This window comes from Lipotes vexillifer, unplaced genomic scaffold (assembly GCF_000442215.2).
Source record: "Lipotes vexillifer unplaced genomic scaffold, Lipotes_vexillifer_v1.1 scaffold1383, whole genome shotgun sequence".
Taxonomy (NCBI): Eukaryota; Metazoa; Chordata; class Mammalia; order Artiodactyla; family Lipotidae; genus Lipotes; species Lipotes vexillifer.
The window spans coordinates 360,312-386,083 of NW_006797683.1; the positions used below are offsets into that span (position 1 = coordinate 360,312).

The 25,772-nt window shown below is 38.9% G+C and overlaps 1 protein-coding gene across 1 annotated transcript in view; it reads right to left on the minus strand.

The window, feature by feature from the left end:
* Positions 1-25,772, minus strand: part of ADAM9 (ADAM metallopeptidase domain 9) — a 103,931-nt gene that overhangs the window by 67,787 nt on the left and 10,372 nt on the right. The window contains exons 2-6 of the mRNA XM_007469771.1: positions 25,436-25,533; positions 22,825-22,883; positions 7,719-7,797; positions 2,165-2,241; positions 960-1,155 (exon numbers count right to left, since the gene is read on the minus strand). Of these exons, the coding sequence (XP_007469833.1) occupies positions 960-1,155; positions 2,165-2,241; positions 7,719-7,797; positions 22,825-22,883; positions 25,436-25,533 (509 nt within the window). The remainder of the gene's footprint in view (positions 1-959; positions 1,156-2,164; positions 2,242-7,718; positions 7,798-22,824; positions 22,884-25,435; positions 25,534-25,772) is intronic.

A 25,772-nucleotide genomic window follows, 5' to 3' on the forward strand; every position in this document is an offset into this window, starting at 1 on the left:
CTCTCTCTCTCTTTCTCACTTTAGAGCTCCAGAATTACCACTCCAGTTTGTGTAAAGCAAATCCACATCAAAAAGCCCACGGCTCGGGCTTCCCTGGTAGCGCAGTGGTTGAGAGTCCACCTGCTGATTCAGGGGACACGAGTTCGTGCCCCGGTCCGGGAAGATCCCACATGCCGTGGAGCGGCTGGGCCCGTGAGCCATGGCCGCTGAGCCTGCGCGTCTGGAGCCTGTGCTCCGCAATGGGAGAGGCCACAACAGTGAGAGGCCCGCGTACTGCCAAAAAAAAAAAAAATAGCCCACGGCTGGACTTCCCTGGTGGTGCAGTGGTTAAGAATCTGCCTGCCAATGCAGGAGACATGGGTTCAAGCCCTGGTCCGGGAAGATCCCACATGCCGCGGAGCAACTAAGCCCGTGCACCACAACTACCAAGCCTGCGCTCTAGAACTCGCGAGCCACAACTACTGAGGCTGCGCTCTAGAGCCCTCGAGCCACAACTACTGAAGCCCACGTACCTAGAGCCCGTGCTCCGCAACAAGAGAAGCCACCGCAATGAGAAGCCCGCGCACTGCAACAAAGAGTAGCCCCGGCTCGCCGCAACTAGAGAAAGCCCGCGCGCAGCAATGAAGACCCAATGCAGCCAAAAGTAAATAAATTAATGAATATTTTTTTAAAAGCCCTCTCAAAGTCACTGTAAAGGGCTATTAGGTAGCAATGACAAAAAGAAATACAGTTACTGTTTAAGACTTAAGCCCTAGTTTCCAAAACACAGAAGCCTGATTGTACTCATCTTGCTGGCAGGAACTGAGTATTGCTCGTCTTTTTATCCCCTTAGTACCCATCACAATGTCTGGCACACAGTTGGCAAAAACACAGTAATAACAGGTATTGGTTTAAGGCACAAACACATCATTTTTTTTAAACTTGAGTCTCAGCCATGAAGAAATACATTATGTCCTTACTCGAAGTAGCTGAGAGACGCTAAGAGGCTCTTCCTCTTCATCCTTTGTGGTTTCTTCCTCTGTATCCTTGTTGGAAACCCCACATTTCACAGGCTCTTTGTGGACATCATCCATTCGATAAAAGATGTGCTCAAAATGAGAGCTGTTTTGCAGGGGTTCAATCCCATAACTCATATTCTCTATATGCAGCAAGCCTCTAAGTGTTGTGTTACACATACACAATTTTTTAGAATGAAAAAAAAAAAAAAAAAACACAGGAAAAGGAATTAAGAAACCTGAATAAAAGTCCTACTTCTTAACATATGTAAGAAGGGGTAGAATGGTATAGAGAAAAACAAAGAGGCTTTAGAGGCAGGCAGACCTAAACTTAAAAGCACAAGATGACTACTCACTAGCATGACTGCCTGAAAGTTACCTAACCTCTCTGAGGGTTTGCTGTATAAGGAAAGGCAATTCAGAACAGTGGCTAAAAGTGTGAAGTCTGGAGCCAGAGGACCAGAGTTTGAATCCCAAATGTTTCCTACTAGCCTTAGTTTACATTCTCCATAGAGTTGTTCTGAAAACTAAATTATTTAATACACGCAAAATACTTAGAACGTTGCCTGGCACACAGTAACTGTTCTACAAGTATCATTACTTAAATGGAGATAGTAGTCATAGCCATCTTATATAGTTGGGTTGAGAATTTAAAGTAATATTTCTTAGTTCAATCAATCATGCAAACAATCAACCAGCCCAGTGTCATACTGCCTGGCCCTTAATAATTTTAATACTATTATCACTTCACTTGATACATGATATGATTTCTCTGAACCTCAGCTTGCTCATCTAAATATGGAAATAATCAGCCCCTTTTCACAGTCATTATGCACCTTAGATGAAAGAATATAGGTGAAAATTTTATAAACCTAAAGGGTGACAGAAATTTAAAGTATGCGTTATTTTAAATAGCAAAGTTTATTTAGTGGACTCAAAAAAATGAAATTTTTTCTTTAGTTATTAAAATTCATCAACTGCAAGATCATCCTAAATAAGCATGCTGAAAACGACATCTGAAACACAGCTATAAAGACCTTCAGCAACATCAAAGTAAAATCTAAATTTAAGTCCCCTAAAATGACTTGATCTGGAGACAGAGACAGGTAAAGGGGAAAGAAATAAGGAAATGAAAAAAACCCAAAAAATTGATAAAGAAAATTCCTTACCTGAGTCCAAAACAGTTGCTAAGAGCAATCGATGAATTATAAACGCCCTCCACGTATCCCCGATAATGACAATGATTCTAAATGATAAAAACTGTATTATCTTCAAATACTGTTACATTGCTGAAAATCATCATAGAAACTGCAGAACTAACAAAATTACTTAAGGCCCATAAACTAAAAATTTTTATTATTGGCATCCCATCATTATCACATGGCATTCTTTGTACTATCTTCAGACTGTCTACTATCACCCTACAGCTACACAAATGTTTAGGCAGAATTCCAGAGGACACTAAGTACAAACAACTCTACTCCTATAACCTTTAAACCCAGAAGCAGAACAAGGAAGCATAACGTCATGTTTAACATTTTTAATCACAGGCAAGAAGATGCCACAGCAGCCAAATGAAATCCAATACAGAAGAGGACCTTGTGACAGGCTAGTGACACCAAGGGGGAAAAAATTCAGTACATGGCAAAAACAGTGACTTTGATCCGATGATTTTCTTTTCTTCATATAAGCATACTGATTATACTATTATTATTATTATTAGTTATACATTTAACCATCTTTAATAATTAAAGAGACTTTATCCTTAATCTTGAGCAAGAAACTGACCAGTGGAAATGCAAGCATATCACTTACTAATATCAGAATTTTTTAGTACAGAATGAGATTTTTTTCATCTTTAAAACAACTGTAAAGCACTAAAAAAAAAAAGCCAAGGGGAGTGGGAGGAGGAGGAGGAGGAGGACCAGCCCTGCCAGACCTTATGACATATCATTGGACCTTAATAATTAAAACAGTAGGGTCCTGGTGGTGCGTTAACTGAGAGACCAACTAGTGGAGCAGAATACAAAGTCTCAAAATAGACTGAAATACATGTGGAACCTTATATGATAAAAGTGGCATCCCAAATCACTGAGGCAAAGATGCACTTTTTAACAAGTGGAGCTCAGCCAACCGGTTAGACATTTAAAAAAGGAAAAAAGTAGATCCATACCTCACACCATACATAAGAATAAGCTCCAAATGGATCAAGAATCCAAACATTTAAAAAAATGAACCCATGCAAGAACTAAAAGAAAACATGGGTGAGTTCCTCTTTAAGCTGGTGTAGAGAAAGACTTTCTATCACTCAAAATCTAGAGTCAACAGAAGAAAAGACTGATAATTTTCACTGTATTAAAAAAAATTTTTTTTAACTTCTACATTAAAAGAAACACCAAAAAACAAGTCAAAAGACAACTCAGAGACTGGTGAGAAGTATCTGTAACTTTTATCGTAGATAAAACTATACTATATTATATATAATACAAAGAACTCTGAAACATTAAAGGGGGAAGATTAAACCTAATAGAAGATGGAGCAAAAGAGTTGAACAGACAATTCACAAAAGAAGATATAAAAATGCCCTTATATAAATGAAAAGATTTTCAATTTCACTAATGATACAGTAATAACCCATGAGTCTATGCTGATATAAAAGAAGGAAACACTCTTCCTTACAGTAGAAACCACCAGTGAATACAGAAGCACCGATGAAATTAGGAAATCACCATTTTGACAACCATCATAACAACTGATTCAGGCAAATACTAAATACTAAAACTAGTGGGTAAAAATTTGAGAAGCATTGGGATAGTTACTAAGCTTCAAAGTATCTAACCAAAAAAGGCAAAACACAGTAACTTTACAGAGAAGAAACCTAGCAGACAACTCCTTAATCATCAATGTTAACACTGTCAGTGATAAACTAATTGCAGCACATGCTCATGATACGGCTCAATGTCCCTTCAGGGTGGATTCCTGCCAAAAGTGCATAACCTGAATCCAATCATGAGTAAACATCACACAAACCCAAATTGCAGGACGTTCTACAAAAAGTCGGTCTGTACTTCTCAAAAATGCCAATGTTGTGAAATACAAGGGAAGACTACGGATTTCCGGATTAAAGGAAACGGGAGACCGCTGAGCACAACACGTGAACTTGGATTTCTTTTCACTATAAAGTACATTATTAGGATAATGGACCAAAACAAATATCAATAAGGTATGTAACTGAATAACAGTATTGTTTCAATGTTAACTTCCTAATTTTGAGAACTATACTATGGTGACATAAAAGAAATTCTTGTTTTTAGGAAATTTACGCTGAAGTATTTAAGGGTAAAGGGACACCAGGTGTACAACATACTCCAGGAAAGAAAAAAAAGAGAGAGAAGAAGGGATAAAGTATATGTGATAAATGCTAACATTTGGAGAATCTAGGTAAAGGGTATGCACGAATGTTTTCTATTATTCCTGCAACTTTTCCTATAAGTCTAAAACTGTGAACATTTTTTAAAAAATTAAACAATTATGCACTAAACAACACAGGTGAAATTTCAACATTTTACAACTTTTTCCAGTGTGAGGCTATTTACAACCACTGTTTTCTTTCTAGTGCTTTGTAGTTAAAGTCTAGCTTTGATACTGTCTTCTTCTCACTAGAGGAAAAGAGACACCTCTTCTATTACAGATGGGGTAGCACTTAGGAGATAGTGATACAGTAACTCACAGCGCTCAAAAATTAAATGCTTCTACTTCCACTATAATAAAGCTCTCATTTGACATGACTAAAATCCAGCACTTGATCTACCAACTTGATGGTATTTCTTTAATAACCTGGTTTTATTAAATCTTCAAGCCTTTATTAAATCTTCTTTAAATCTTCTTTATTAAATCTTCAAGCCTTCAATTTAGTTTTTTAAAAAAACAACAAATCCTATTTCGCAAGTTTACAAAACATCCAATTGAATCGCATGATTAGAGTAAAGGTATAAATGGCATAAACAGTTTTGGAAACACAAAAACTGTAAGCAAAAAACTCAACTACTGGGAGTAGAAGTACTCAGAAGTATCTGAGAAGAGCCTACCAGCCACAAGGGCCAGCGAGCTTGGGGCAGTCAACAAATTCTTCAGAGGAGAGAAGGAGCATTAATTAACTGAGGGAGTTAGTTGAGAGACTTTCTAATGCATTTGCAAGGTACCCCAAAGTTCAAAGACTAATACTATTTTGGAGTTTTATTTCACACAGCAACTCATATCAAGTGGTTATTAAAACTGTGTTTCTTTGTGAAAAATGGCCTTGTGAAAGATGCTGATGATGAAAGCCACATAAGAGATTTACAAATTAATTTAAATAACAGAATCACAAGGGAAAGCATTTACATTTTCTCAGTGTAACTTAACTGCATTTTATGAACAAAAGTATATTCCATGATGATATCTGACAATGTTGCCACACACACAAAAATCCCAGTACCAAAGTTTTAATTACTATCTCAAATCTATAGTCACACTTTTATCTATTTGAACAATATTCAATAACCAATAAGTGAAAGGCTCCATCTTAGTTTATATTTTTCAAACACCCAGGAAAACATAATTAAATTGTAATTCTTTATAACAGTTGAATAGATTTCTATAAAACTGAAATCTATTTTTAGCAGTTTTAAGCATATAAACTTTCAATAATAGTAAAAAATAATATTTATTGAGTTCACAGTTGTTGGACTGACTGTTCTAAGTAGTATCTTACAAGTATTAACTCATTTAAGCTTCCCAATAACTCCACGAAGTTATAATCATTATTCCCATTTTAAGGTGAGGATTCTAAGGCACAAACACGTTAAAGAAACTTGACCAGCAAATAAATAATAGAGCCAGGAACAAGTCCAAGCAGTGTGTGTTACCAAAATCCAGGCCAAGAAACTGCTCCAAGAGAAAAAAAGCCTTTTTAAAATCACTGCTTTTGTTGAGTGGCATAAATTATGTGGTCTTTGGTCTCATGCTATAGTAATCTTCGGATGGATGACTGGATGGATGGATGAACGGCTGAATGGATTATCTGTGTTCTGGTTTATGCTATCACATACATTTAAACTCCTCTACTATTTTGCTATTAAACAATGGACAAACAATAAAACAAAACAAAACAAATAAAATAAAACAATGGACAAACAGAACACTGAGATAAAGGAGTCAGAAAACTGGCCAGCAAAGGATGGATCTAAGTCAGCACTGCCTTTTTTTTTTAAGTACTAATAATTAATCTAAAATAAAGTTTTTCATAATTCAAAAAGAGTCATGTACCATAATGTTCATTGCAGCTCTATTTACAATAGCCAGCACATGGAAGCAACCTAAATGTCCATTGACAGATGAATGGATAAAGAAGATGTAGCACATATATACAATGGAATACTACTCAGCCAGAAAAAGAAACAAAACTGAGTTATTTGTAGTGAGGTGGATGGACCTAGAGTCTGTCATACAGAGTGAAGTAAGTCAGAAACAGAAAAACAAATACCGTATGCTAACACATATATATGGAGTCTAAAAAAAAAATGGTTCTGATGAACCTAGGGGCAGGACAGGAATAAAGATGCAGACATAGAGAATGGACTTGAGGACACAGGGAGGGGGAAAGGTAAGCTGGGACGAAGTGAGAGAGTGGCATGGACATATATACACTACCAAATGTAAAATAGCTAGCTAGTGGGAAGCAGCTGCATAGCACAGGGAGATCAGCTCGGTGCTTTGTGACCACCTAGAGGGGTGGGATAGGGAGGGTGGGAGGGAGACACAAGAGGGAGGGGATATGGGGACATTTGTATTTGTATAGCCGATTCACTTTGTTATACAGCAGAAACTAGCACAACATTGTAAAGCAATTATACTCCAATAAAGATGTTAAAAATAAATAAAATAAAGGTTTTGCCTTCTATTTATTTGAAGAGAGCTGCAAAAGTGCAAAACTAACGTAAACAATTCCACCTAGCAAAACATAACAAAGCTCAGGGGAAAAATAATACATGTTTAATGGTAACAAAGATTTCTCATGAAAACTATAGCAAAAAATAATAATATATAATACCTAACTGCCAAAAGGGACTTTAAGACACTCTTCTCAACTAAAATTAGAAATATTTATGCTCTAATTAAATAACACATAAATCAAAGTTGACATCTGCCAATTATTTCAAGTATTCCTGGCCAGTTCTGTCCTCAGGAAAACTGCTCTCTGATGCAAAAAGGACCACAATCCTTAAGAAAAGAATTGTTTACAGCAAAAAATCAGAACATACAATAGGAAACAAGTGTTTGTTCTTCACTAAGTACTAATGGCAAGTCAAATGGTTTAATAAGGAAGTAAGATGTACTTTAAGAGGTATCCATTTTCAGCAAAATAAATAAAATAAAAAATAAAAAAATAAATCAAACTTTTCCCCTTCATAATCAGTAAGGATTATCATTCAATAGAAGATTATTTTCCTGCTCTTTTAAAAATCACTTGACCATGGAGAACCAGGAGAGCCGTAAGGTAAATACTGTTTAATTTATGTCAATGCACTCACACTCCCACCCCAGGACAATGCCATATATAATAATATCAAAAGAGGTCCTTGGGGAAGCACAAGGTAACAGTCCTGAGTACCTGAAGAGAACGCACTTTAAAATTATAATTGTTTTAAATTCTGCTATAGGGTCAGGAGGAAAATATATTACCTGTTTATCAGGGTAGTCAGAGATCAGAGCCCCTTCCTTGTTGTAGGTATAAACTACAAAATCTTTGGGTAAAAGGTCCCTGCAAGAGGAATAAAGCACACCATTTAAAATTATTTTATCTATTTGCAACTAAGGACACAACTTATAAGGCATTATCCCAGAAGAAATGAGCAGAAATAAAAACTTTCACCTGATAAATTGTTATTCAAAGAAGGCGCTACCATAGAACTAAAAGCTCATGAAGGGACTTGCATCTGAAATCATGCGCTGTCCCCACGGGTCATAAAATGCTCGTTGCATAAAACATACGTAACATCCTTAAAGTTTTCTGATACATCTCATAGGAAAAGTATAAATTAGCTTATATAGTACACCATATTTCTAGAAGAAAATAAATGATTTTACCCTCTTTTAAATGTCCTATATAAAGAAGCAGCACTCCTTGACCTCTTAAGTACCGGGGCAAAATCTGTGTCAGCTGTTGGAGGAAACTATCATTGCTGATTCCTGAAGCTTCCTTCCATGTTAAGGTAGACTGATAGTGGGAACCACACGTGCAAAATAGGGTTAGCTTTGTCAACGAAAAGATATCCAATGATGCTTGTTGAAGATGGTAAGGCAGACTTTATTATCGACATAAGTATAGGGACCACTGCAAAGGGATTTTACAGGGAGGCGGGGAGAAAGACCAGGCTCAACTCCAAATACAGCATGGGGAAGTGGGAATTTATAACCAAGGAGCATGGTGAGGGTCAGTGGATGGAAAATTACTATGAGGAAACAACAGGGGTGAGGGACATTCTGGCTAAACCAACCTAACAGATTCTTGCTGAGGACAGGCCAGGGTAATCAGACATCACTGGGCGGGAAAGGGGAGTGGAAGATAAAGAACCTGATCAGACATCCAGAGTGATCAGATATGGGGGGGAGGGGGAAGTTCTTGCTAAAACTAGATTTTACAACAAACTACACTGATGGACCTCGGAGAAGGTTCAGGAACCTGACTAAAGTTTGGTCAAGCAAAGAATCTTTGTCAGTCTCCCTTCTTGTTCAAGGAAAGAAAAGACATTCTTCTTTCCTCTGAATAATACAAGCCCATTTCCTCATTCAGTTGTCTTTTGTTCATTACAGACCAGCTGAATCATCTATTGGAACCTGATAGTAGAGGATATTTGCTGGGTGGTGCTAGCAGTCAGGCATTTAATGAGGGGAGTTGCTATGAAAAATAAAAGAAAAACAAAGATTAATAGTTAGAAACCCAGTTTCTGAGTCCAGGAGGAAGCCATCAAGATTTTTTAGACTTGAGCTTAGAGCATCTTCAGGTGTTAGACTGAGGTTAGCACTGGCCACCTGACACATTTTCCTAGTTTGCAGTTTCAATGTCACTGGTGATAGCATCAGGTATTCTGACGAACTTCCTGAGAGGTCCACACAGCAGGAGGCATGAAGCTTGCCCATACGTGATCTATTGTAATCATTTTTTTTAAAGTTTCTATCAAGTCTTCCAGCTGCAGCTTACAGAGTTTCAGGAAAAGGGCAGTTTTAGTTGTCAATGATTCCAAGTCAGAAAGGACAAAAATTGGAAATGTGAACTTAGAAAGTTGTAGCCAGATACTGGAGGAAACTAAAAGAATTCAGGATTTGGTAAAGCTGGCAAAATGTGCAAGATGAAAGCAGCAACAGTTCACTATAGTTTTCCATTGAAACAAACAAAAAAGCACATTCTCTCTACAGTCACACCCATTTCTGTGAAAGATAAAGTAAGACTAATTTGTTTGCAAGGAAGTTTGGTCTCATTAAACTTGGCCTGGTTATTTACATAAGTACAGCAAAAATAGTGATTGACCACATAGTACCTTGTTTGAGTTTGCTTTGCTGGAGTATTGCCTCTCAAGGCTAAGAAGCCAAGTCAAGAACTTGCCACCAGATCTGACTGCAATATCTATAGATTTGAGTGAATTCCTCTCTTCTGAAGGTTCCCCAAACATCCTGAGGTTCCTGGGCCTGCCAGAAGTGACCTTCCTTACTCACCTGTAAGGCAGGAAACCCTGTAAGCCAGGAACAGGATGGTTCTTCCAAGGGGAGCTGCATAAACATTGCCTTCTTAAAGTCAACCTTAGTTCCTTAGAGCTATCTGGTCATATCTGATTCAGTACACATCATTCCCAAATAAGACATTACAATCAAAGTCTTGGTAATATAAGCAAGGTTTCCAATTGCTTTGTGTTACAAGGAGGATAGATTTTGACTGAACTTATGCAAATAACTATACTGCCGTGAATATAAGATGGGTTAACACATCAAATAAACCTGATTAGTTCGACATCTCTCTTTTCATAAGGAGACAAATCCTTTGAGATTTTCCAAGGGCCATTTTGGAAATATCAAAGTTAATTTGGGGTCAAAGAGACTCCACCTAGAATTTGATTTGGGGAAATTGTCAAAAATGCCAAAAGGTTTGAACACTTGACTAAATTGGATCACAGGTGTCACTGTGAAACAACACTTAGCTGTCCATTTAACCAAAGTCACAATTAAAAGATTTCAAAGGCAAATACAGAAAGTTACCCAGTTATTAAAAAAAAAAAAAACTCTTAGCTTTCTTAATATTGAGAAGATCTGGTTTTCTGAAATAATCAAAGACCTGATAAACACAAGACACATTGGAAATTATCTTAAAACACAAAATCTTATCTTCCCAAGCTGATTACTTAAATGTAAAGAAAACAACCTTTTTTACCACTTCCTATTAAGAGGAAACCAATAATCTAAGAAAACCTTGTGTTTTAACAGAGAAAGAAAACCAAATTCTGGTTTTGTATCAGTGTACTATTAATACTAAGGCAAATTAAACAAACAAACAAACAAACCAAAAAACCTTACAAATAAATCCATCCAATAGTAGCCAGTTTTGACCACACAAGGAAAGATTCCTTTTCCAAGGTCCCTTTTCCACAAACTTTCTTTAGAAATTTTCTTACATCTCTCAGTTTTTGTCCTACATTTTTCTTCTTTCTCATTCTGGAACAACCATTCATTCTACTTTGGGACAAAATTATTCTCTCTTACCCTTAGCAAAACATATCTTTCATACCCTTCCTTATCAAAAATACACCTTATATTTTCCTTGTATACAGTTTGTTTTCTTTATCCTTATTATTCCTAGTGGTTTCATTTATTTATATTGATTAGATTTTTTAATCATTAGTAACTAATTTTCAGTAAAAACTAGGAAGCAGGCAATTGCAAACTGTCTGCTACATACTATCATTCTGTAATAATGAATACATTATTTCATAATTTCTAGAGATGTGTCTTTTTCACAGTACAATTCCTCATGCTTACTAACAGACCTAAATATATTTAGCTTCTCTATACCATATGAAAACAAGATGCCAAAAGTAAATTAAATTAAATTTCTCTTCAGCAATTAATATTTCAATATTTTATCTTATTTGGAAATTATGTAGTCAATGAGTACCCATCTTTGACTTAACTTTGTACAGCTTTAAGGTTTCAAGTTATGAAAAAAATGTTTGAAACTATTTTTCAGGAGGCATAAAACATAATTACCATTGAAAAGTTCATTTATAAACTTTTATTCCACTTACATCTATTTAATTTACTTGTTCTGGACAATTATACTTGAATTACTCATGAAAATTTCATGAGCCATTAATTAAACAAAGCTAGCTATCCATCATCTTAAGTTGTTTTTCTTGTTGACAAGTCACACAAGTATCAAAAAAAAAAATCACAAAAGCGAAGAACAAAAAATTATATATTTATGGTTCTTGCCTCTTTTTTTTTAACTGCCATGCTGGATATCAAGCAATTCCTTTTTATTATACATTTTGTTCTAAGGGTTGATTTATAATTTATAATCTTAAATATCTGGTAGAGATAACATAAGCTTATTTGAATAGTAAACATAGGTGGAAAAAATTGCATATCTGCATTACATATTTAAAGCCGACAACCCTGAAGTTGTCAGTTTATCAACAACTGTATCAACAATATAAGCACTAGCAAAAATATTATTCAAGATCATGTGAACTTAAAAAAACTTGGGTTAGTTTCTGTATTCCTGAGAGTTTTAAGAACATAATTTATCTAAGTGCTCATTTATCTCTAAACCAATTTGAATAGAACTCTTTAAGGGATTTTATAAATTAATGTGATAATACCATCCAGAGGTAGGAAACTATCACACACCTATAACATACATATATAGAGAAATATATAAACATACAGACACAAATAGAGAACTCAGAGTTTTCATTTTAAAGTTTTATTCGTGAGTCAGTAAAACAGCAATACAATCTCATTTGTTTATCTCCACTTCGTATTTTCATCTGAATTGTCTCTGGCAAATAAAACAAGCTAAGGTCACCTGCCTACCAATACTTCTGGAGGAGACTTTTAAGATTTTCTCTTGCCGTGATATGCAATTTTCCTTTGCTGTGGTCTAAATTTTAGGCAACAGACTGAAGAGACATCTAACTGCTGTCTGGATGTTTCCAAAGCCCATGTGAGTGGACAAATCATTCAGTTCTATTTGCAAATAGCCTTTTGTTCTTCTTTTCAGACTCAAGTAGTTGCTTTCAAGGTTACCTGAGTTTCTTGAGAGCCCCTGATGGACGGCAAGGGACCAAAAATGGAAGTGGCTGTGGGGAGCTGAGGGGTTGCAGTAGGAGGGGAAAGTCTGACGGGTGTGCACAGAGGGATGGAGGAGGTGGCGGTTTGAAGTGGGACATATCAAAGGATCCAAGGGAACTGGGGGGGAGACTGATGGTGGTAAGAGGAGGACGAAGGAGCAGAAGCAACAGGGAGGGAGCAGTATTAGAGCAGTCAATCTGGGGAGATCTCAAGTTTCCAAAAGACACCAACAAAGTTCCAAATTATCCTCAGCAAAACATGCCAACAAGAACAGAAGCAGACAGAGCTGGCATAGCAGAGAGTCAGCAGGATGTGAGAAGAGGTGGTTTAGTTGGCTGAGAAGTTCCAATGGGAGAAGCCAGATCGAAAAGAGAGAACAGAGAGACTTCACAAAGAGTCAGGAAGAAAGGAGTTCCAGCCCAGGACATAACACGTAGCCAGGAAGACCTTCCAGCCCAGGAGGTGCCTGTCAAAAGACGCCTGGGACTCTAACCCAGCTTCAGAGGGTATACTCAAAACCATAAAAATCAAGTCAGCTTCAACGGATGTTTGTCTGGAGCAATGGTTCAGGAGTCAGAGTCACCAATGGATCCCCAATCAGTCAGTCAGGACTGAAGACAAGGGCTTCAAGGTGCATACTTAGGGTCCAGAGTGAGAGGTCGGGGGGTCCAGTGATGAATCTGATCCTGTACGAGTCATGGCGCCATGACTGTCAAAGAAAAAAAAAATTCAGTGACACGTGTTAAAGATGGTGAGGCTAACCTTATTCAGGACCACTGCAATAGGTACGGGGACCACTGCAATGGGATTTTACAGTGAGGGATAGAGATCAGGCTCAACTCCAAGCATAGCATGGGCAGGTGGGAATTTGTACCCAATGAGCAGGGTGGGGGTCAGTGGATGGAAAATTACTAAGATGAAACACTGCGGTGAAGGAAGCTCTGGCTAAACAGACTAACGGATTCTTACTGAAGACAGGCCACGGTGATCAGACATCACCCGAGGGGATGGTGGAAGATGAGGAATTTGATCAGATGTTAAGGGTGGGGGGGTTCTTGCTAAACTCACTTAGCAGGGTTCTTGCTAAAACTGGATTTTCCAAGGAAATGTAGACATGGACCCAGGAGAAAGTTCAGTAGCCTGACCAAAGTCTGGTCAAGCAAAAGGACCTGTGTCATTTGCAGCAGCAATGGAGCAGCAGTATACTTATCTCCAAGGCTTACGGACAAGTCAGGGATGCAGGGTGCTAGCTAGTGGTTTACGAAGTAACCCTTAACGTTCTAAACTCCAGGCTCAGACTGTCTAGACTGTTTAAGAGATGGAGAGATGGATGGTTTACGTGCAGTTTAATCAGTTACACAGCCTGACTTTAGCCACGTGACCAATATAGTATAAAAGACCCCCTCGGTAAACGTGTGAAAAGGGCTACCCTGAAAAGATGATGCTTCAGTCATATCTCAGTGGTTTGTAATCTAAGACAAAGCACATCTGTGCAACTGAGAAAGGACGCTGGGGGGCTCTGTCTGGAAGTGTTCAAACCCCTTGATGATCTCCTCTGCTTTCTTTGTCCTGATGTCCTGTACCCTTTACCTTTATGAAAGTCTCCTTGAGTGAGCTTCGGAGTAGCCCGTGGAGTTGTGAGTCCTTTCCATTATCCAACCCTGTTCAGTCACCGCCCTGTCTCTCCCCAACACATACACACTCTTTGCTCCCTCTGGTGGTGAATTTAAAAAGAATAAACTGGAGATGGTACTTGGCTTTGCTCTGTCCTTCCTCTTCCTTGGAAGTCACTGCCTGCCAGTGGGAACACAGATTTTGCCATGCTCCTCCAGGAGCAGGCCTGCCACCGTGCAGGCTGACGTGAGTGGATGAATCTGCCTAATCTGGGGTTCAGGACTGGCAGGTCTATCAGGCTCTAATTCTATGGTAAATCCTCTAACCCAGCCCTCATCAATAATAAAAGTGGTATTTGGACCTCCTATCTAACTCACCCTTTTAGTTTATGTTTAAAGTTGTTGAGCACAGGCAGAGAAAAGGTGTGCTATCTTCTGCCCCACAACCCCCAGTCCCTGCCAAATAACCCAACAGAAGTAATTATGTCCAACCCTCTGCAAGGAGGCTTCATATCTTTCAGCAAGGGATTCATGACCAAAAAAGGCTAAGACTGCCATTGTAGAAGCCCTGGGAGGAAAAAAATAAGCACTCACTCAAACAGAGTCCCCCCTTCATTGATAGCCATAATAATAGGCTATCTACCCTAACTCTTTTTCGCTAGTGATCATTAGCTTTGATGACTGCCTTTCAAAGACATTCAAAGACCTGGCCCCTCTTAACAAATGCCTGGAAAAGTACATTTGCCCACTAATTCAAGAAGCATAGGGGGGACCTTCAAGATGGTGGAGGAGTAAAGCGTGGAGATCACCTTCCTCCCCACAAATACATCAGAAATACGTCTACATGTGGAACAGCTCCTACAGAACACGTACTGAACGCTGGCAGAAGATCTCAGACTTCCCAAAAGGCAAGAAACTCCCCACGTACCTGGGTAGGCAAAAGAAAAAACAGAGACAAAAGAATAGGGACGGGACCTGCACCAGTGGGAGGGAGCCGTGAAGGAGGAAAGGTTTCCACACACTAGGAAGCCCCTTCACTGGTAGAGATGAAGCTTCAGAGCCACGGAGGAGGGCGCAGCCACAGGGGTGCGGAGGGCAAAGCGGGGAGATTCCCGCACAGAGGATCGGTGCCGACCGGCACTCACCAGCCCGAGAGGCTTGTCTGCTCGCCTGCTGGGGCAGGCGGGGGCTGGGAGCTGAGGCTCGGGCTTCAGAGGTCAGATCCCAGGGAGAGGACTGGGGTTGGCTGCGTGAACACAGCCTGAAGGGGACTAGTGCACCACAGCTAGCCGGGAGGGAGTCTGGCAAAAGGTCTGGACCTGCCTAAGAGGCAAGAGACCATTGTTTCGGGGTGTGCGAGGAGAGGGGATTCAGAGCACTGCCTAAACGAGCTCCAGAGACAGGCGCGAGCCACGGCTATCAGCTTGGACCCCAGAGATGGGCATGAAACGCTAACGCTGCTGCTGCAACCACTAAGAAGCCTGTGTGCAAGCACAGGTCACTATCCACACCCCCCCAAGGAGCCTGTGCAGCCCGCCACTGCCAGGGTCCCATGATCCAGGGACAACTTCCCCAGGAGAACACACGGCATGCCCCAGGCTGTTGCAACGTCACGTCGGCCTCTGCCACCACAGGCTCGCCCCGCATTCCAATTATAACTACTGTACCCCTCCCACCCCCCTACCTGAATGAGCAAGAGCCCCCTAAACAGCCGCTGCTTTAACCCCCTCCTGTCTGGGTGGAAACAGATACCTGGGGGCAACCTACACGCAGAGGCGGGGCCAAAACCAAAGCTGAACCCATGCGCTGTGTGAACAAAGAAGAGAAAGGGAAATTTCTTTGTGCAGCCTCAGGAACAGCAGATTAAATCCCCACAATCAATGTGATGTACCTGCATCTGTGGAATACCTGAATAGACAACGAATCATCCCAAAATTGTGGCGGTGGACTTTGGGAGCAACTGTAGACTTGGGGTTTGCTGTCTGCGATGGATTTGTTTCCTATTTTTATGTTTATCTTAGCTTAGTGTTTAGCATTTGTTATCATTGGTGAATTTGTTTATTCGTTTGGTTGCTGTTTTCTTTTTTTTAAACTATTATTATTTTTTACAATAATTTTTTTAAATTATTATTTTTTTAATTTTTATTTTTTCTCCCTTTTCTTCTGAGCCGTGTGGCTGACCCGGTCTTGGTGCTCCAGCCTGATGTCAGGCCTGAGCCTCTGGGTGGGAGAGGCAAATTCAGGACACTGAACCACAAGAGACCTCCCGGCCCCACATAATGGCGAGAGCTCTCCCAGAGATCTCCGTCTCAATGCTATGACCCAGCTCCACCCAACAGCCAGTAAACTCCAGTGCTGGACGCCCCATGCCAAACAACTAGCAAGACAGGAACACAGCCCCACCCATTAGCATAGAGGCTGCCTAAACTCCTACTAAGTTGACAGACACCCCAAAACACACCACCGGATGAGGTGCTGCCCACCAGAAAGAGAAGATACAGCTCAACCCACCAGAACACAGGCACCAGTCCCCTCCACCAGGAAGCCTACACAACCCACTGAACCAACCTCACCCAGTCGGGGCAGGAAACAAAAGCAACAGGAACTATGAGCCTGGAGCCTGAAAAAAGGAGACTCCAAACACAGTAAGTTAAACAACATGAGAAGACAGAGAAATGAGCAGCAGAAGGAGGAGCAAGCTAAAACCCCACAAGACCAAACAAATGAAGAGGAAATAGGCAGTCTACCTGAAAAAGAATTCAGAGTAATGATAGTAAAGATGATCCAAAATCTTGGGAATAGAATGGAGAAAATACAAGAAACGTTTAACAAGGACTTTGAAGAACTAAAGAGCAAACGATGAGCAATGCAATAAATGAAATTAAAAATTCTCTGCAAGGAATCAATAGCAGAATAACTGAGGCAGAAGAACGGATAAGTGACCTGGAAGATAATATAGTGGAAATAACTGCCACAGAGCAGAATGAAGAAAAAAGAATGAAAAGAATTGAGGAGCATCTCAGAGACCTCTGAGATGACATTAAAGGCACCAACATTTGAATTATAGGGGTCCCAGAAGAAAAAGAGAAAAAGAAAGGGTCTGAGAAAATATTTGAAGAGATTATAGTTGAAAACTTCCCTAACGTGGGAAAGGAAATAGGCAATCAAGTCCAGGAAGCACAGAGAGTCCCATACAGGATAAATCCAAGGAGAAAAATGCCAAGACACATATTAATCACACTAACAAAAAGTAAATACAAAGAAAAAATATTAAAAGCAGCGAGGGAAAAGCAACAAATAACATACAAGGGAATCCCCATAAGGTTAACAGCTGATCTTTAGCAGAAACTCTGCAAGCCAGAAGGGAGGGGCAGGACATACTTAAAGTGATGAAAGGGAAAAACCTACAACCAAGATTGCTCTATGCAGCAAGGATCTCATTCAGATTCGAGGGAAAAATTAAAACCTTTACAGACAAGCAAAAGCTAAGAGAATTCAGCACCACCAAACCAGCTTTACAACAAATGCTAAAGGAACTTCTCTAGGTAGGAAACACAAGAGAAAGAAAAGACCTATCAAAGCAAACCCAAAACAATTAAGAAAATGATAATAGGAACATACATATTGATAATTACCTTAAATGTAAATGGATTAAATGCTCCAACCAAAAGACATACACTGGCTTAATGGATACAAAAACAAGACCCGTACATATGCTGTCTACAAGAGACCCACTTCAGACCTAGGGACACATACAGACTGAAAGTGAGGGGATGGAAAAAGACATTCCATGCAAATGGAAATCAAAAGAAAGCTGGAGTAGCAATTCTCATATCACACAAAATAGACTTTAAAATAAAGACTATTACAAGAGACAAAGAAGGATACTACATAATGATCAAGGGGTCAATCCAAGAAGAAGATATAACAATTGTAAATATTTATGCACCCAGCATAGGAGCACCTCAATACATAAGGCAAATGCTAATGGCCATAAAAGGGGAAATCAACAGTAACACAATAATAGTAGGGGACTTTAACACCCCACTTTCACCAATGGACAGATTATCCAAAATGAAAATAAATTAAGGAAACACAAACTTTAAATGACACATTAAACAAGATGGACTTACTTGATATTTATAGGACATTCCATCCAGAAAAAACAGAATACACTTTCTTCTCAAGTGCTCATGGAACATTCTCCAGGATAAATCATATCTTGGGTCACAAATCAACCCTTGGTAAATTCAAGAAAACTGAAATCGTATCAAGTATCTTTTGCAACCACAATGCTATGAGACTAGATATCAATTACAGGAAAAAATCTGTAAAACAATACAAACACATGAAGGCTAAACAATACACTACTAAATAATCAAGAGATCACTGAAGAAATCAAAGAGGAAATCAAAAAATACCTAGACACAAATGACAATGGAAACACGATGACCCAAAACCTATGGGATGCAGCAAAAGCAGTTCTAAGAGGGAACTTTATAGCAATACAATCCTACCTCAAGAAACAAGAAAAATCTCAAATAAACAACCTAACCATACACCTAAAAAAAGCAGAGAAATAAGAACAAAAAAAATCCCTAAGTTAGCAGAAGGGAAGAAATCATAAAGATCAGATGAGAAATAAATGAAAAAGAAATGAAAGAAATGATAGCAAAGATCAATAAAACTCAAAGCTGGTTCTTTGAGAAGATAAACAAAATTGATAAATCACTAGACACACTCACCAAGAAAAAAAGGGAGAAGACTCAAATCAATAGAATTAGAAATAAAAAAGGAGAAGTAACAACTGACACTGCAGAAATACAAAGGATCATGAGAGATTACTGCAAGCAACTCTATGCCAATAAAGTGGACAGCCTGGAAAAAATGGACAAATTCTTAGAAAAGCACAACCTTCTGAGACTGAACCAGGAAGAAATAGAAAATATAAACAAAACAGTCACAAGCACTGAAATTGAAACTGCGATTAGAAATTTTCCAACAAACAAAAGCCCAGGACTCGATAGCTTCACAGGCGAATTCTATCAAACATTTAGAGGAGAGCTAACACCTATCCTTCTCAAACTCTTCCAAAATATAGCAGAGGGAGGAACAGTCCCCAACTCATTCTACAAGGCCACCATCACCCTGATACCAAAATGAGATAAAGATGTCACAAAGAAAGAAAACTACAGGCCAATATCACTGAGGAACATAGATGCAAAAATCCTCAACAAAATACTCGCAAACAGAATCTAACAGAACACTAAAAGAATCATACACCATGATCAAGTGGGGTTTATCCCAGCAATGCAAGGATACTTCAATATACACAAATCAATCAATGTGACAAACCATATTAACAAATTGAGGGAGAAAAACCATATGATCATCTCAATAGATGCAGAAAAAGCTTTCAACAAAATTGAACACTCATTTATGATAAAAACCCTCCAGAAGGTAGGCAGAGAGGGAACTTATCTCAACATAATAAAGGCCATATATGACAAACCCACAGCCAACATCGTTCTCAATGGTGAAAAACTGAAACCATTTCCTCTAAGAACAGGGACAAGACAAGGTTGTCCACTCTCACCACCATTATTCAACACAGTTTTGGAAGTTTTAGCCACGGCAATCAGAGACGAAAAAGAAATAAAAGGAATCCAAATTGGAAAAGAAGTAAAGCTATCACTGTTTGCAGATGACATGATACTATACATAGAGAATCCTAAAGATGCTACCAGAAAACTACTAGAGTTAATCTGTGAATTTGGTAAAGTAGCAGGATACAAACTTAATGCACAGAAATCTCCTGCATTCCTATATACTAATGATGAAAAATCTGAAAGAGAAATTAAGGAAACACTCCCATTTACCACTGCAACAAAAAGAATAAAATACCTAGGAATAAACCTACCTAAGGAGACAAAAGACCTGTATGCAGAAAATTATAAGACACTGATGAAAGAAATTAAAGATGATACCAACAGATGGAGAGATATACCATGTTCTTGGATTGCAAGAATCAACATTGTGAAAATGACTATACTACCCAAACCAATCTACAGATTCAATGCAATCCCTATCGAACTACCAATGGCATTTTTTCACAGAACTAGAACTAAAAATTTCACAATTTGTATGGAAACACAAAAGACCCTGAATAGCCAAAGCAATCTTGAGAAAGAAAAACAGAGCTAGAGGAATCATGCTCCCTGACTTCAGACTATACTACAAAGCTACAGTATTCAAGACAGTATGGTACTGGCACAAAAACAGAAATATAGATCAATGGAACAGGAAAGAAAGCCCAGAGATAAACCCACGCCCATATGGTCACCTTATTTTTGATAAAGGAGGCAAGAATATACAATGGAGAGAAGATAGCCTCTTCAATAAGTGGTGCTGGGTAAAATGGACAGATACATGTAAAAGAATGAAATTAGAACACTTCCTAACACCATACACAAAAATAAACTCAAAATGGATTAAAGACCTAAATGTAAGGCCAGACACTATAAAACTCTTAGAGGAAAACATAGGCAGAACACTCTATGACATAAATCACAGCAAGATCCTTTTTGACCCACCTTCTACAGAAATGGAAATAAAAACAAAAATAAACAAATGGGACCAAATGAAACTTAAAAGCTTTTGCACAGCAAAGGAAACCATAACTAAGACGAAAAGACAACCCTCAGAATGGGAGAAAATATTTGCAAATGAGGCAACTGACAAAGGATTAATCTCCAAAATTGACAAGCAGCTCATGCAACTCAAACAAAAAAGCAAACAACCCGGGCTTCCCTTGTGGCGCAGTGGTTGAGAGTCCGCCTGCCGATGCAGGGGACAAGCGTTCATGCCCTGGTCCGGGAAGATCCCACATGCCGCAGAGCAGCTGGGCCCGTGAGCCATGGCCGCTGAGCCTGCGCGTCCAGAGTCTGTGCTCCACAATGGGAGAGGCCACAACAGTGAGAGGCCCGCTTACCACAAAACACACAAACAAACAAACAAACAACTCAATCTAAAAATGGGCAGAAGACCTAAATAGACATTTCTCCAAAGAAGATATACACACTGCCAACAAACACATGAAAGGATGCTCAACATCACTAATCATTAAAGAAATGCAAATCAAAACTACAATGAGGTATCACCTCACACCAGTCAGAATGGCCATCATCAAAAAATCTACAAACAATAAATGCCGCAGAGGGTGTGGAGAAAAGGGAACCCTCTTGCACTGTTGGTGGGAATGTAAATTGATGGAGCCACTATGGAGAACAGTATGGAAGTTCCTTCAAAAAAACTAAAAATAGAACTACCATTTGACCCATTAATCTCACTACTGGGCATATACCCTGAGAAATCCATAATTCAAAAAGAGTCATGCACCACAATGTTCATTGCAGCTCTATTTACAATAGCCAGGACATGGAAGCAACCTAAGTGTCCATCAATAGATGAATGGATAAAGAAGATGTGGCACATATATACAGTGGAATAGTACTCAGCCATAAAAAGAAACGAAATTGAGTTATTTCTAGTGAGGTGGATGGACCTAGAGTCTATCATACAGAGTGAAGTTAAGTCAGAAAGTGGAAAACAAATACCGTATGCTAATACGTATATATATGGAATCTAAAAAAAAAAAAAGAAATGGTTCTGATGAACCTAGGGGCAGGACAGGAATAAAGACACAGACGTAGAGAATGGACTTGAGGACACAGGGTGTGGGAAGTGTAAGCTGGGACGAAGTGTGAGAGTGGCATGGACTTATATATACTACCAAAGGTAAAACAGATGGCTAGTGGGAAGCAGCTGCATAGCACAGGGAGTTCAGCTCAGTGCTTTGTGACCACCTAGAGGGGTGGGATAGGGATGGTGGGAGGGACACGCAAGAGGGAGGGGTTATGGGGATATATGTATACATATAGCTGATTCACTTTGTTATACAGCAGAAACTAACACAACATTGTAAAGCAATTATACTCCAACAAAGATGTTACCAAAAAAAAAAAAAACAGAAAAGAAAAAAAGAGCATAGGAATGCAGACCAGACATCGCACATGTATATACATCACTAGCCTTACTGAGGTGGGATCAGGTGAAAACATGACAAAATGAGGAGAAGAGATTAAAAAGGGGGGTGAGAGACCACTGCTATGGACTGAATGTTTTGTCCCCCTCCCAAAATCCTTATGTTGAAGCCCTAACCCCCAGAGTGGCTGTATTTGGAGATGTGGCCACCTAAGGAAGTTATGGTTAAATGAGGTCATAAGGCGGACCCCTGAGCCAACAGGATTAGCATCCTCACAAGAAGAGAAGCCAGAGAGCTCGCTCATCCATCTACCCCACTTCCTGTGCACACAGGCCAAGGAAAGGTCATGTGACCACTGGCCAGGAGGCGGCCGTCTGCAACCCAAGAAGAGAGCCCTCCCCAGACACTAACCCTGCTGGCACCTTGATCTTGGACTTCCAGTCCTGTGAGAAAATACATGTCTGTTGTTTACATCTGTAGTACTTTGCTGCGGCAGCTCTAGCAGACTGATAAAACTACTAAAGACTTCTTTACCCCCACTCAGCTGTTTCTTGGGCCGATCATGATTTTAAAGTTTTCTTCAATACAACTTTCTCTTCCTTTAATTTAGATTTATTTTCCTTTGCTCTAATGTCAGTGGAAATGCAAAATAGTATGGCTTTTTCCATACATCTACTCTTATTATCCTCACCTTTTTATCAATCTACTAAGCAATATCTAACTAGAAAAGATACCCATATAGCACTGAAAAAAAAATTACTGAAAAGCCAAAGTAAATTAAATTTCTTACTTATTCCTTTCCAAGTGAATAATATGCTCTTTTCCTTCAGCTTGAATGACATAAGATACCTAAATGCACAAAGGAGAAAAGAACAATAAAACACTATCTTCTAAATAACTTTTCAACAACAGAAATTCCATCCTGAATGAAAATAACTTGGTACTCACTAGAACTATTTTATGAAAGAACCTTAAATATACTCATAAATAATAAAAATATACTCTGATCATCCCTACCTTCCTTTTATAAACTACTGTGGAAAACGACCTGCATGTTTATCTAAACTCTTCTTAAATTCATTTATAATTGAGCTATAACTTAAGGGATTATTTTTACTAAGTCCATCCCTGTATTACCTATAGTATAAAGTAGTTCTTCCTTTCGTTTTAAGTGAAATGAACCTCTCAGTTTCAAAAGATATTCCCTCATTCTGGTTAGATGAAATTAATAGCCTTTTATGATTTTATATCTTCACATGGCTCAACACTTTTCATCGCTTCTAAACAGACTTTCCCCCTCATGTGAACATCTTTGAAATCCGGATACATCGTACAGAGGCAGAGCAGTCTAACTGGTAGCACTCTGTTCCTTTCTTAATTAGTGGTACATGAAATAACAGTGTGATGAGGCAACTTACACTTACACATCCTCAGCTTGTGGGATCCTCTTCTCTACCTCAAACGCTAAAATAACTTGCCCAGTGACTCACTGTTTCATTAGCAAGAAGCACTTAATGTGATCTCTAGAACCAGGGGATTCAACTTTGCCATTAATTCTAAAAAAAAGACAGTCATGGAGGGACTCAACAAATAATAATAGTATCAGGAGTGTCCTCTTATTCTCCCTACTGTTTCTGGACTCTAAGTGAATGTTTTGCCAAGAAACAGCAGGATCTCCTTTCCTAGGGCACTTCAACATCTGACTTCTAAGGCCGAGACTGAGATCCAGGTCGTGGGGTTCTGCTTCCGCATCCTGTGTGGGGACCTCAGGACTCTGCCATCTACCTCCTTCTCCACTGAGGCATCAAAAATACCAAGCTCCTTCCAACGCCACAGTTTTGGAGTGTGCGTTTCTATCCTTTCTGCTCTTGGACAAACATAGGATGTAAAAACATCACTGCCATCTCCTCTGAGAAGAATTCTGAGAATCTGAGAATCGTTTTGTGATATTACATTCTTCCCCCAAACAGCTGCCTGGGTTGCTCATTCCCTTCCTCCTGGTCTTTGCTCTGCTCCAGGGTTACCTTCTTAGTAAAGTCTTCCCGGGCTGTCCTATTAAAAAACACAAACACTCCTACCCCCTCACCCCCACCCCCAATTCCAACATTCCCAACCCCCTCCCCGCTTTAACTTTGCCCATAGCACTTCTTAGCATCTTCAGTAATCTCTGTTATTAATCGATATTGCTTATTTGTCTCCTCCTCTCCTCCCACGAGAATGGAAGCCCCACAGGGGCATGGAGTTTGTTTTGTTCACTGCCATATCCCCAGTGCTTAAACAGCGCTTCCACGTCTTCCCCAAATATTTATCAGGGTGCATGCAGCACATTTACTACAATCCCAAGTATCTATGTGTGCAGTGTTGATAAAGGTCATCAGAGACATGATAAAGTGGAAAACATCGTCCCTGTGCTGCTAAGTGAAGAAAAGGGGAAAAATAACAATGAAAACACAAATTAATTCTACTCTAAAGGCAAAACAAAAATCAAAGAGTAGAATGTCCAGTTCAAAACAAGGAAAAATTATAAACTGTTCCACTGGAAGGAGATCTTAGAGTCATTTATTCCTTACTTATAAAGAAGTAAATGAAGACGAATGATCTACCCAATTCGTGGTAGCACCCAGAGGGAGGGCTAAAGCTAAAAGCTCCTGACGCCAACTCCAATGTTCTCTTCACTATGCCTAGTCCCTAAACAATGGACAAGCTGCCTTATCGTTAGAAATATACCGGCAATTCAGAGGTAATAAGCTAAACTCTCTATCCTTCATCACCTGTTACTGTTAAACTACAATAAAGTTAAATTATACTTCTATAAAGTTGAAGGGTTTGCAAAGTCAGTTGATGGCCAAATATATTATTTCTGAGCTTTACAGTAAGAGAAAAATAGTATAAAAATTAATTTTTGTGCATTGGTTACCCTGTTAGCATATTATGTTTCTTCTGATATGGAGATAAAACTCACTTTTGAGCAAACATTCCCAGATATGAAATACATGCATATAACACACTACTATTCTCCAGTGTCAGTAAAGATACAGCACATAGTACCCTACCTATCACACACTGAGAGAGAGGTGAATTCTTATTCTTATAACAAGACCACTGTAACCATCACCAGTCAGGTAAGGGTCAGAAATCTATGTAACCAGCATCCTACTCTGGTCATAGATTTTACTTAACTGACTATTTCATCCTCTTATGTTTCAAGTTGATTATTTTGTGTTTAAAAAAAAAAAAAGCTACTAAGGATCAGTATGTCACTTTACTAGAATAATGTCCAATGGACACCAGTGCCATAATCGCTGACATTACTCACTGAACCAATCACTCCTGAAAATAACACCCTTGTCTTAAAAAAAGTGAAATTTAAATACATATATATTTCTCAAGAGATAACTTACCTGCTCTGAGTAGGGCCTAGGGGCTTCTCTTCTTTCTCTAGTTAATCTCCAAGGAGTTATTATTTCATAAGAAGAGAGATGGGAGGTCTGTTGAAAGCCTACAGAAAAGGGAATAACAAACATTATATAACAACTGAACCTGAAAAACTACATGTCCTAAAATACAATGGAAATCAAAAGCTGAATGTTCAATTCATAGAAAAATCATCTGATGTTCCCACACTAAAATATATATAGTTTTATACAAAGTTTTATAGGAATGTAGCAATATACTAGATAAGTATGAGAGGGAAGAAATGTATTTCTTTTTTTTTTTTTTTTTTTTTTTTTTTTTTTT